The sequence below is a fragment of the Narcine bancroftii genome, chromosome 6, assembly GCF_036971445.1.
Source record: "Narcine bancroftii isolate sNarBan1 chromosome 6, sNarBan1.hap1, whole genome shotgun sequence".
In the NCBI taxonomy this organism is placed as follows: Eukaryota; Metazoa; Chordata; class Chondrichthyes; order Torpediniformes; family Narcinidae; genus Narcine; species Narcine bancroftii.
Genome location: NC_091474.1, coordinates 254287525 through 254301566, shown reverse-complemented (window position 1 = coordinate 254301566; position 14042 = coordinate 254287525). Strand labels below are relative to the sequence as shown.

General features: G+C 48.6%; 1 protein-coding gene across 1 annotated transcript in view; it reads right to left on the bottom strand.

The window, feature by feature from the left end:
• Window positions 1–10575: 10575 nt before the first annotated feature.
• LOC138737396 (calpain-2 catalytic subunit-like) overlaps window positions 10576–14042 on the bottom strand; it is a 38224-nt gene continuing 34757 nt past the window's right edge. The window contains exons 18-20 of the mRNA XM_069888143.1: window positions 13672–13791; window positions 12900–12958; window positions 10576–10815 (exon numbers count right to left, since the gene is read on the bottom strand). Coding sequence (XP_069744244.1) covers window positions 10792–10815; window positions 12900–12958; window positions 13672–13791 — 203 coding nt within the window. The 3' untranslated portion in view covers window positions 10576–10791. The remainder of the gene's footprint in view (window positions 10816–12899; window positions 12959–13671; window positions 13792–14042) is intronic.

Below are 14042 nucleotides of genomic sequence, written 5' to 3'. Positions count from 1 at the left end.
TGGGGTTACAGGGGTTTCAGTAGAGCAGAGGCCATATGGGATTCTGACTGGGGAATGAACCTGGTCAGGGGGCAGAGCTCTTGGTGGGGCAACATTTCAGGGAGAGTGTCCACAACTCCCTGAGCTTCAGTCCAGCTACGGACGGGGACAAAACGGCAAAATGTTTACGACGGGATGAGGCAGGAACTGGGAAGAGTACATTGGGAGCACGTTAGGCAAAGGCACAGCAGAAATGAGGATATGTAGGGGCTACCTGCGCACTTTGTCCCACAGAGGCAGGGAAAGATGGGAGAGTAAAGGAGGTGGTGCAGCCTGTCAGAGGAAGGAAGCAAAAGTCAGGACGGGCTCATGAGAACATGATGGTTGCCAGGAAGGATCCTCAAAAAGGACATAGGATGGCAAGAAGGGGCATGAGAAGGCCTTGGCAAGGAGGATGCAGGAACACTCCAGGGATTGTACCCCTACATAAGTAGATCAGAGATGCAAGTATTTGGATAGACAGGGACTGATTAAAGATAGCCAACAAGGTAGGTCATGTTTAACCAATCTTGGGGGTTTTCGAGAAGGTTACCGGGAACATTGATGAAGGAAAGGCTGTGGATGTTGTCCACATGGGCTTTGGTGAGGCCTTTGACAAGGTTCCACATTGGAGGTTGGTCAGGAAGCTTCAGACGCTGGGATTCATGGTGAAGTAGTGAACTGGATTCGACAATGGCTGGACGGAAGCCAGAGAGTAGTGGTGGATGATGCTTCTCAGACTGGAGGCCTGTGACTAGTGGTGCCTCAGGGATCAGTGATGGATGGGACCACTGGGCTGGAAAAAGGTAGATGGAGTTTTATGCAGACAGGTGTGAGGTGTTGCATTTTGGAAGGACAAACTAAGAAAGGACGTACACGGTAAATGGTCGGGCACTGAGGAGTGGGGGAAAACAGAGGGATCTGGGAATAGAGGTACATAATTCCCTGTAAGTGGTGTCACAGGTGGACAGCGTTGTAAGGAGCGATTGGGCAATTGAGTTCAACAGTTGAAGACAAGGGGGGGGGGGTGGTCATCATCAGAGTGGACTGAGTCAGAGTGGTGAGGTGTTGGCTCAACAGGCTTCAGTGAGAACAAGTAAGAGGTGAGAGAAAGGAGGAGTTGAAGTAAGAAAGGGCCACCCTTTCCAAGGAACAAAACTGATTCAGCAGGTCAGGGGCAGTTTCACATATATATTTTCTTCCTCTTGTCATAAACAATGGGGAATGGCGCCCAGGGAGGGGAATGCCAGCAATATCCCTGACAACCTCATCTGTGGAGAAGTGCATCCAGCTACAGTTTGTGACAAACGGAGTTAAAGGACTGGAGCTGGAGTTGAATGAACTCCGGATCAGTTGGGAGGTAGAGGGATGCTATCACACCTCAGAGGCAGGAGAGGGATAGGGAGTGCAGGGTACCCCTGTGGCCATTCCCCTTAATAACAAGTATAGCACTGTGTACACTTTTTGGGAGGGGGGGGTCATGACCTACCAGGTATAAGCCTCGGTGATCAGGAGTCTGGTCCTGTGGCGAAGAAGGGAAGGAAGGAGCAGAGGTGAGCTGTAGTGATAGGGGATTCCATAGTTAGGGGGAACAGATATGAGGTTCTGTGGATGAGATCGAGTATCCCGGATGGTCGGTTTCCTCCCTGGTGCCAGGGTCCGAGATATCTCAGATTGAGTCCACGGCATTCTCGGGGGAGGGGAGCCTTTCAGCATGGTCGATGTAGGGACCAATGAAGTGGGTAGGAAAGGTGAGGAGGTCCTGCAAGGAGAGTTCAGGGGGTTTGGTGGTGGGTTGAAGGACAGGGCCCCCAGGGTAGTGATCTCAGGGTTGCTGCCCGTACCATGTGCTGGTGAGGTTAGAAGCAGGAGGCTAATGCAGCTTAACACATGGTGCCGGAGGGTTTCTGGATCATTGGGCTCCTCTCCCAGGGAAGGTGGGACCTGTTCCAACTGGAGTTGTATTGCATCCTTGTGGGCAGGTTGGCTAGTGTTGCTTTGTGGGGAGGGGAGCCAGAGAGTTAGAGCAAATAGTAAGGTGGAGGACAATGAGAATCAGGGAGGGACTGCATGTCTAGACAGGTTGTACGGGACTTGCTACGTGGGATTATGACATTATTGCTATTAGTGAAGCGGTTGCAGGAGGGGCAGGACTGGGAACTCAATGTTCCAGGGGTCTGATGTTTCAGACGTGATCAGGGGGAGGGGTGGGATTGCTAGTTAGGGAAAATATCACCGCTCTGCTTACAGGACAGCCCAGAGGGCTTGTCTACAGAGGGTATATGGGTGGAGCGGAGGACCGGGAAAGGTGTGACCACACTGATAGGGATATATAATAGACCACCCAATAGTCTGAGAGAATTGGAACAGCAAGTCTGTAGAGAGATAGCAGGTTGTGATAGTCGGGGATTTTAACTTCCACATATTGACTGGGACTCCCATCCTGTAAAAGGGCTGGACGACTTGGAGTTTGTCAAATGTGTTCAGGAAAGTTTTCTAAATCAATATATAGAGGGATCAACTAGAGAGGATGCAGAACTGGATCTCCTATTAGAGAACAAGCCAGGACAGGTGACAGACGTACATGTAGGGGAACATTTTGGGGCCAATGACCATAATGTCATTAGTTTCCAGTTAATGATGGAGAAGGATGGGTCTGGGCCTCGGGCTGAGATTCTCAATTGGAGAAAGGCCCATTTTGAGGAACCATATAACATATAACAATTACAGCACGGAAACAGGCCAATTTGGCCCTTCTACTTCTCACTGATCCAAGTACCCTCCTCTAATCCCACTTACCAACACTCTGCCCATATCCCTCCATCCCCCTCCCATCCATCATATACTTATCCAACTCTCTTAAATGACGAAATTGACCCTGCCTCCACCACCTTTCCCGGAAGCCCATTCCACACAGTAACCACTCTCTGAGTAAAGAAGTTCCCCCTCATGTTACTCCTCAACTTTTGCCCGTCAACTCTCAACCCATGATCTCTTGTATCCATCTCTCCTACTCTCAATGGGAAAAGCCTTTCCACATCAACTCTACCTAATTTGCTCAATCTTTCCTTGTATTCCAGATGCTGAAGCCCAGGCAACATTTTTGTAAATTTTCTCTGCACTCTCTCTATCTTGTTAATATCCTTCCTATAAATCGGTGACCAGAACTGCACACAGTTCTCTAAATTTGGCCTCACCAATGCCTTGTACAGTTTCATCATAACTTTCCAACTCCTATATTCTATGCATTGATTTATATAGGCCAGCATACTAAAGGCCTTCTTCACCACCCTGTCCACATGTGCTCCTACCTTCAGGGAACAATGCACTGTTATTCCTAGATCTTTCTGCTCCACTGCATTCCTCAATGTCCTCCCATTGACCACATATGTCTTGCTTTGATTATTCTTTCCAAAATGAAGCACCTCACACTTATCAGCATTAAACTCCATCTGCCATCTTTCTGCTCACTCCTCTAAGCAGTTTAAATCCCTCTGCAATCTTTGAAAACCCTCTTCATCATCCACAATTCCTCCTATTTTAGTATCATCTGCATATTTACTAATCCAATTCACCGCCCCATCCTCCAGATCATTAATATATATGACAAGCAGCAACAGTCCCAATACCGAACCCTGAGGTACACCGCTTGTTACCGGCCTCCATCCTGACAAACAATTATCTACTACTTCTCTCTGGCACCTTCCTTCCAGCCACTCTTGAATCCATTTGACTATCTCCAAATTAATACCCAGGGACTTTAGCCTTCCTAACTAACCTCCCATGCAGAACCTGATCGAAGGCCTTACTGAAGTCCATATAGACAACATCCACTGCTCTACCCTCATCAACATTCCTAGTCACCTCTTCAAAAAATTCAACAAGATTGGTCAAACACGACCTTCCATGTACAAATCCGCGTTGAGTGTCCCTGATCAGACCCTGTCCCTCCATATACTTACATATACTATCTCAAAGAAAGCTTTCCATCAATTTACCTACCATAGATGTCAAACTTACAGGCCGATAATTGCTAGGCTTGCTCCTCGAACCCTTTTGAAACAAAGGAACCACATGTGCAACAAGCCAATCCTCCGGCACTATATCCGTCTCTAATGACATTTGAAAAATCTCTGCCAGAGCCTCCGCTATTTCCTCACTAACTTCTCTCAAGGTCCTGAGGAAAATCCTGTCAGGGACCTGGAGACTTATCCACCTTTATATGTATCAAAAGCTCCAGTACAACCTCTTTCTTAAACACTATAGTCTCCATATTTACCTCCTTTGCTTCCTTTACCCTCCACAGTTCAATATCCTTCTCCTCAATGAATACTGAGGAAAAGAAATTGTTCAAGACCTCCATATAACCACTTACAGTACAGAACAGGCCAGTTTGGCCCTACTAGTCCATGCCGTAGCAAATCCCCACCCTCCTCGTCCCACTGACCAGCACCCGGTCCATACCCCTCTAGTCCCCTCATATCCATGTAACGATCCAGTCTTTCCTTAAATGTAACCAATGATCCTGCCTCGACCACGTCTGCCGGAAGCTCATTCCACATCCCCACCACCCTCTGCGTAAAGAAATTTCCCCTCATGTTCCCCTTATAATTTTCCCCCTTCAATCTTAAACCATGCCCTCTAGTTTGAATCTCCCCCACTCTTAATTGAAAAAGCCTATCCACATTTACTCTGTCCCTTTTAAAATCTTAAACACCTCGATCAAGTCCCCTCTCAATCTACTATGGTCCAGAGAAAAAAGCCCCAGTCTGCACAACCTTTCCCTGTAACTCAAACCCTGAAATCCTGTCAACATTCTTGTGAACCTTCTCTGCACTCTCTCTATTTTGTTTATATCTTTCCTATAATTTGGTGACCAAAACTGTCCACAGTACTCCAAATTTGGCCTCACCAAAGCCTTGTACAATTTCATCATAACCTCCCTACTCTTGAATTCAATACTCCGATCTATGAAGGCCAACATTCCAAATGCCTTCTTCACCACACCATCTACCTGAGTATCAGCCTTGAGGGTACTATTTACCATCACTCCTAAATCCCTTTGTTGCTCTGCACTCCTCAATTGTCTACCATTCAATGTATATGACCTATTTAAATTTGCCTTTCCAAAATGCAGCACCTCACATTTCTCTGTATTAAATTCCATCAGCCATTTCTCAGCCCACACCTCCAGCCTTCCTAAATCACCTTTTAATCTACGGTAATCTACCTCACTGTCCACAACACCACCAATCTTTGTGTCATCCGCAAACTTGCTTATTCAATTCTCTACCCCTACATCCAGATCGTTAATATATATAACAAATAATAGTGGACCCAGGACCGAACCCTGAGAAACTCCACTAGTCACCGGCCTCCAACTGGACAAACAATTTTCTACCACTACTCTCTGACACCTTCCATCCAACCACTGCTGAATCCATTTCACTACCTCCTTATTTATACCTAATGCCTCTACCTTTTTTCCTAACCTTCTGTGGGGAACTTTGACAAAAGCTTTACTAAAGTCCAAATAGACAACATCCACAGCTTTCCCTTCATCAATCTTTTTTGTAACCCCCTCGAAGAACTCAATCATGTTTGTCAAGCATGATCTACCCCTGACAAAACCATGCTGATTACTCCCTATCAATCCTTGTACCTCCAAAAATTTGTAAATAGCATCCCTCAGAACACTTTCCATCAACTTGCCCACCACAGACGTCAGACTCACAGGTCTATAATTCCCAGGTTTGCATTTGGACCCTTTCTTAAACAGAGGAACCACATGCGCCACCCTCCAATCCTTTGGTACCACCCCCGTGGCCAGTGACATCCTAAATATCTCAGTTAATGGCCCCACTAACTGTCCACTAGCCTCCCTGAGGGTCCTAGGGAATATTTTGTCCGGTCCGGGAGATTTATCCACCTTTATCTTTTTCAACACAGCCATCACTACCTCCTCGGTTATCCTTATATGCTTCATGACCTCCCCACTATTTTTCTTTACTTCAACTGGTTCAACATTTTTTTCCCTAGTGAATACCGAGGCAAAGAAATCATTCAAAATTTCCCCCATTTCCTCAGACTTCTCACTCAGCCTACCCTCGCTATCTACAAGGGGTCCAATTTTATCTCTCACTAATCTTTTACTTTTAATGTACTTATAGAAACCCTTTGGATTTATTTCTACTCTGTCAGCCAAGGCCTCTTCATGCCTTTTTTTGGCCTTTCTAATTTCTTTCTTAAGATTCCTTCTACACTCCTTGTAGTCCTCCTTCAACTTCTCAGCTCCCTGCTCTTTATACCTCTTGTACACCTCCCTTTTTCTCCTAACCAAATTTCCAATATTCCTCGAAAACCAAGCCTCCCTATGACTTCCAGCCTTTCCTTTGATCCTCACTGGGACATAACTACTCTGTACCCTCAAAATTTCTTTTTTGAATATCCTCCATTTTTCATTAACATCCTTACCTGAAAATATCCTGTCCCACTCAATACTCCCCAAATCCCTTCTTATTCCTACGAAATTTGCTCTTTTCCAATCCAGAACCTCAACATCTCTTTTGGCTCCACACACTTTTGTCCTTTCTGATTCTCCTTTGGACCAATTTTATCTCTCTTTCCTTTTGCTATTTACATATTTGTAGAAACCCTTTGGATTTATTTTCACCCTGCTTGCTATAGCCACCTCATACCTTCTTTTAGCTTTTTCTAATTTCTTGAAATGAGAAAGGATCTCGGAAGAGTCGATCGGAATGAGTTATTTTCTGGAAAGGATGCGTCCAGCAGGGGGAAGATCTTCAAGGGTGAAATTCTGAGAGAGTAGAGATTTAATGTTCCTACCTGGAATAAGGGGAACCTTGGTTTTCACAGGATATTGGCGAGCTGGTTGAGAAAAGGAGGGGCTATTTATGTGGTATAGACAACTGGGAGGAAATGAGCTACTTGTAGAGTCTAGAAAATGTCAGAGAATGGTTACGGAGGAAATGAGGAGGGAAAAAGAAGACGTGAAGATATTTTGGCAGAAAATGGGAAGGAAAATCCAAAGGGTTTCTACAACCACATTCAAAGTAAAGGATAGTTGGGGACAAGATTGGGTCCCTAGAAAATCAGACGGTCGTCTGTGTGGAGCCACGTGAAATGGGGGAGACCCTGAAACATTTTTTGCATCGGTATTTACACAGGAAACTGGCATCGGGAATAAGGATGGAAGGGAAACAGACAGAAGTGTCATGGAAAATGTGGAGTTTAAGGAGAAGGAGGTGCTTGCTGCCTTACAGTGAATACAGGGCCCCTGGTGGATATTATTTAAATGTCCTTAGTCATGGGGGAGGTGCCAGGGGATTGGAGGGTGGCTCATATAGTCCCACTGTTTAAGAAGGGCTCCAAGAGTAAACTAGGCAATTATAGGCCAATGGGCCTGACGTCAGTAGTATGTAAATTACTGGAAGGAGTTCTGAGAGGTACTTGGACTGTCATCAGCTGATTAAGGACAGTCAGCATGGGTTTGTGCACGGTAGGTCATATTTAACAAAGGTTTTTTTGAGGAAGTTACCAAGATGGATGAGGGAAAGGCTATGGATGTTGTCAACATGGAGGGACAGGGTCTGATCAGGGACACTCAACATGGATTTGTGCGTGGAAGGTCGTGTTTGACCAATCGTTGAATTTTTTAAAGAAGTGACTAGGAATGTGGATGAGGGTAGAGCAGTGGATGTTGTCTATATGGACTTCAGTAAGGCCTTCGATAAGGTTCTGCATGAGAGGTTGTTTCAGAAGGTGAGGACACGAGGTTGCAACCTGGATTCGAAATGGGCTTGGTGGAAGAAAACAGAGAGTGGTGACTGGAGGCCTGTGTCGAGTGGTGGGCCTCAGGAATCTGTGGTGGGACCATTATTGTTTGTTATCTATATCAATGACTTAGATGATAATGCGGTGAATTGGATCAGCAAGTTTGCAGATGACACTAAGATTGGAGGCGTTGGGGACAGTGAGGAACATTTTCAAAGCTTGCAGAGGGATCTGGACCAGCTGGGAAATTGGGCCAGTAAATGGCAGATGGAGTTTAATGCATCAAGTATGAGGAAGAGTAAATCAGGGTAGGACGGAGACAGTAAATGGTCGGCCACTGAGGAGTGCGGAGGAGCAGAGAGATCTGGGAATACAGATACATTGTTCCCTGAAGGTGATGTCACATGTGGACAGGGTGTAAAGAAAGCTTTTGGCATCTTGGCCTTTACAAATCCAAGTATTGAGTATCGAAGTTGGGATGTTACGTTGAAGTTATTCAAGTCATTGGTGAGACCGCACTTCGAATATTGTGTGCAGTTCTGGTCGCCAGCAGCAGGAAAGATATCAATAAGATTGAAAGAGCCGAGAAGATTTACTAAGATGTTGCCGGGTCTTCAGGAGATGAGTTACCGGGAAAGATTAAACAGGTGAGGACTACACTCCTTGGAACAAAGAAGGAGGAGGAGAGACTTGATCGAGATTTATAAGATTATGAGGGCTATGGACAGAGAGGATGTTTCCACTGAGATTGGGGGAGATAAATACGAGAGGTGACAACTTTAGGCTGAAAGGGGAGAGGTACAAGTGGAACATTAGGGGAAAGTTTTTCACAGAGTGATGGGAGTGTGGAATGAGCTGCTGTTTAATGTCGTGAACGCAGATTCAATCTTGAGTTTTAAAAATAAATTGGATCAATACATGGATAGGAGAGGTCTGGAGGGCTATGGAATGAGAGCAGTCAGTGGGACTAGCTAGTTTTATTGGTCAGCACCAGACCAGAAGGGTTGAATGGCCAGTTTTTCTGTGCTGTCATGTTCTATGGTTCTAGGGAAGGTGGGACCTGTTCCAATGGAATGGTTTACACCTGAACTGGAGGGGACTAATATCCTTGCGGGAAGGTTCGCTGGTGCTGCCCCAGTTGGGGGGGGGGGGGGGGGGTGGCGGTTTAAACTAGATTTACAGGGGGAGGGGAACTCGACTGCCAGAGCAGATAGAGGAGAGGAGGAGGGAAATTATGATGTGAAAATTACCTGCACCATTTGAGTCAATGGGTTAACGTGGTGGAAATGTTCTCAGGGGCATCGATTTCAATGCAAGGAGTGTTATAGAGGAAAGGCTGATGGGCTGAGAGCGTGGATTGGTACGTGGTTGCAGGAGGGGCAGGACTGGCAGTTAAACATTCTGGGCTTCCGTTGCTTTAGACGCGATAGAACAGGGTGGGGTGGATGAAGGGGTGGGGTGAATATCAGGGAAAATATCACTTCTGTGCTTAGACAGGAAAGCCCAGAGGGCTCGTCTACTGAGGGTATATGGGTGGAGTGGAGGAACGGGAAAGGTCTGACCACACTGATAGGGGTATATTGTAGATCGTCCATTATTCAGCGAGAATTGGAACAAATCTGTAGAGAGCAGACAGCTGCAGGAAACACAAGGTTGTGATCATCGGGGGTTTAAACTTTCGACATATTGACAGAGACCAGTGATGGGACTCCAGTCCCTGGAGTGCCAGAGACTGAGGGGAGATGTGACGAAGGTTTATAAAACCATGAAGAAGGTAAATAGTTAGTCTTATTCCCAGTGTTGGAGAGTCTCCAACAAGATGGATTTAAAGGGGACCTGACGTGCATCTTCTCCACACACAGGATGGATGGGTGTGTGAGACATGCTGCCTGAGGAATGACATTGGACAGGTCTGTGAGGAGGGAAGGTTTAGAGAGCCAATAGGACCGGCTTGGTCAGCATGAGGTGTTGGGCTAAATGGGCTGTTTTCATCATAATAGAGCAATGATTCTATGGCCTGGCTAATGTACACCCACTCTCCACATTTCACACACCACACACATACAGACTTACGAGGATGATTCCAGGAATGAAAGGGTGATCACATGAGGAACATTCGACAGCTCTTGGCCTGGACTCGTTGGGATTTAGGGGAATGGGGGGGATTTTGAACATTGAAGGCGTGGACAGAGTAGATGTAGAAAGGTTGTTCCCCACGGTGGGAGAGTCTGGGACAAGTGGGCACAACTTCAGGATTGAAGGGCGTTCACTTAGAACAGAGACGAGGAGGAATTTCTTCAGCCGGAGGGCAGTGAATCTGTGGGATTAGTTGCCACAGGAGGTTGTGGAGGCTGGGTCACTGGGGGTATTTAAAGCAGAGATTGACAGGTTCTAGATTAGCCAGGACATTAAAGGTTTTGGGGACACGACCGGGCCACGGGGCTAAGTCGGGAAATGGATCAGCTCATGATTAAATGGTGGGGCAGACTCGATGAGCTGAATGGCCTATTTCTGCTCTGGTCTTTTAGTCTTGCCCGCATGAACCCCTCACACTTACACACACAAAACACAGACACACCCCCACACCCACCCACCCCCCCCCCCCACACACACACACACACACACACACACACACACACACAGAGTCCACACTACACTCCATGGAAGGGAGAAGTAACACACCTCACCATCCCTCCATCCACCCCCCCCTCACCCTCACACACCCCCCCCCCCCCACCTCCTCTACCCCTCATTCCACCACAGTCTCATCTGAATCCTTTATATTGAGCCAGTCTGGTCAACAGTACAGAGCAGAAAGGGGGGACGAGGGCAGATCCTCCAGTCCCCAAAGCAAGCCCACCCCAAGAGTTGGGTGTTGGAACCCCCAAGCCAGCTCCCCGAAGCCCACGATCCCTCCAGCACCACAGCGAGCAAGGAAGGGAGTCACCGCACTCCATGTCCACAACCGGTCGTCTACTGCTATCCCATCACCAAGGTGAGCCACTGTGGAGACAACGGAGGGGGTGTCAGAGGGAGGGGGCAGGTGAGGGGGCGTCGGAGGGAGGGTTGGTCAGAGGGGTCGTCACGGAGGGGGCATCAGGGAGGGGGAAGGTGAAGGGGCGTCGGACGGAGGGTTGGACAGGGGGTCGTCACAGGGGTGTCAGGGAGGGGGGGGTCGGAGGGAGGGTTGGACAGAGGGGTCATCACGGAGGGGGAGTCAGGGAGGGGGCAGGTGAAGGGGCATCAGAGGGAGGGTTGGACAGAAGGGGCATCATGGAGAGGGCAGGTGAGGGGGTGTCGGAGGGAGGGTTGGACAGAGAGGGGACATCACGGGACAGGAGAGGGGATGTCGGAGGGTTGGACGGGGGCATCAGAGGGGGCAGGGGAGGGTTCAGGTTAGGGGCATTTGAGGGGGGCAGAAGGGTTGGAAAGAGGGGGACAGGTGAGGGGGTGTTGGGGGCAGAGGGTTTGACAGAGAGGGGGCATCAGGGAGGGGGCAGGTGAGGGGGGTCACAGAGGAAGAGGTGAGGGGAAGTTGGAGAGAAAGGGGTTAAGGTAGGAAGGGCTCACGAGAAGTACATGGTAGCCAGGAAGGAGCTTAAGGAAGGACTTGGGAGAGCTGGAAGGGGGCAGGAGAAAGGCTTTGACGTGTAGGATTAAGGAGAACCCCAGGGTGTTCTATGTGTATGTGAAGAACAGAAGGATGATGAGAATGAAGGTGGGGCCACTAAAGGATAAAGGAGGCAACAAGTGCCTGGAGGACGAGGTCCTGAATAAACACTTTGAGGATTCACCAGAGAGTGGGACCTCGGTCAAGGTGAGGTCAGTATGAAACAAGCTTGTGTGCTTGAGGTTAGGAAAGGGGACGTGCTCCAATCTTCTTAAAAACATTGTGATTGATAATGTCCTTGTGAGCTGACAAGTTATACCCCTGATTATGAAGGAAGAGATAGTTGGGGCATTGGCAATGATCCTTGTATCCTGCCTGGTCACAGGATTTGAGAATAGTAAATGCATCCTCTCATAGAGGAGAGGTAAGAGGTCAAATCCTGGGAATTCTAGACGGGTGAGTCTGACGTCAGTGGGGTGGAAACTAATGGGGAGGATTCTTAAGGACAGGGTCTATGAGCATTTGGAGAAGTCCAGTCTACTCAGGGATAGTCAGCAGGGCTTTGTGAAGGGAAGGTCGAGTCTCATGAGCCTGAATGAGTTTTTTGACGAGGTGACAGGAAATTGATGAGGGTGGATTTGGTGAGGGTCGGTTTTAGTGAGGTGTTTGACAAGGTCACCCATGTTCAGAAAATTGTGATGCATGGAATTCCTCTTCTGTGAAGGGATGCACTGGAAGGTCGGTCTTGAAGGGAGAGAATGTGGTTAATGGCAGGATTCTTTCCAGTGTGGAGGAACAGAGGGATCTGGGGGTCCCAGTGCAGAGTCCCCAAGGTTGATGAGGTGGGGAAGAAGGTGTGTGATGTGTTGCCCTTCATTAGTCGGGGGTTGAGTTCAGGGATTGAGAGGTCATGTAACGACTCCTCAAATCTCTGGTGAGATCCCACTTAGAGGATCGTGTTCAGTTCTGGTCACCTCATTACAGGAAGGATGTGGAAGCTGTGCAGAGGGGGCAGAGGGGAGCGTAGAAGGATGAGAGGAGACTTGATCGAGGTCGACAAGATTCTGAGAGGCAGAGATAGGGTGGACGGCCAGCGCCTGTTTCCCAGGGCAGGATCAGCAAACACCAGAGGATGTGCGTACAAAGTGGAGGGAGGTTTAGGGGAGACGTCGGGGGTTAGTTCTTTAAACAGAGAGTTGTGGGGGCCTGGAATGTCTCGCCAGGGAATGATGTTGGAGGCTGAGACATTGGGGGCATTTAAGAGACTCTTAGACAGACACATGGATGGAAGGAGAATAGAGGGTTGCGTGTGTAAGGTGGGAAGGGTTGGTGTTGAGGGTGGGGTTAGCCCCCTTCAGGGGCTGAAGGGCCTTTACTGTGTGGGATAGTTTGATGTCTGAGATGGGGAGAGGTGGTCAGTCTGAGTGAGGGGGGGGGGGATTGCTGAGGGTGATGGGTATAAAACACAACCTCTGACCTGGATCAATCCCAGCTCCACGTTCCCATTTTCATCTTTGGGAAGTGTGTTGAACATTTCTGGGGAAAAGAAGATGTCAATGAGCTTCCGACCTGTGTGGGAAAGACCCCAACCCTGACCCGTAGGAATGACCCCTGACCCCGACCGGTGAAGACAATTACACAGACCTCATAGGCCACTGATTTCGGCACATAAACAGGCCATTCGGTCCTTCTAGTCTGTGCTGAACCATTTTTTTCTGCCCAGTCCCACGCCCCTACCCCCAGTCTGTACCCCTCCATACACCTCCCATCCATGGACCTGTCCAAATTCCTCTTAAATGTTAAATTTGAGCCTACATTCACCACTTCAGCTGGCAGCTCGTTCCACACCCCCTCCCTCTCTGTGTGAAGATGTTCCCCCTAAACTTTTCCCCATTCAGCCTTAACTCATGTCGCCTGCTTTGAATCTCACCCACCCTCATTGGAAAAAGCCAACCCACATATACTCTGAGTGTCCCCTTTGTAATATTAAACACCGCAATCAAATCTCCCCTTGATCTTCTACCGCCCCCCCCAACCCACTCACTGAAGACAGCTTCTACCCCCCCGTCCACTCACTGAAGACAGCTTCTACCCCCCCGTCCACTCACTGAAGACAGCTTCTACCCCCCCGTCCACTCACTGAAGACAGCTTCTACCCCCCCGTCCACTCACTGAAGACAGCTTCTACCCCCCCGTCCACTCACTGAAGACAGCTTCTATGCCCCCCCCCACCCACCCTGTCCACTCACTGAAGACAGCTTCCAGGCGGATGAGGCAGGACACAAAGTTGTCGAAGTCCAGAACCAACTGCTCCTGGTCAGAATATCGCGCCACAAGGAGCTGTGTCAAGCTGTTATTGAGATGGAACCCTGTGGGGAGAAGGGTGAGGGAGGAGGAGGAGGGAGGGAGGGAAGGGAGGCAGAGAGGGGGAGGGAAGGGGTGGGAGGGTGGGGGAGGAGGGAGAGAGAGAGAGAGAGGGAATGGCAGGGAGGGAGGGGACATAAAAATTAAAAGGAGGAGAGGAGGTGTAAGGGTTAAAAATGTGTCATCTACAGAAGGGGGTAGATGGGCAGTGAGACGGGGAGGGGGCGACAGGCGGGGGAAATTGGGGAAGGGAGAG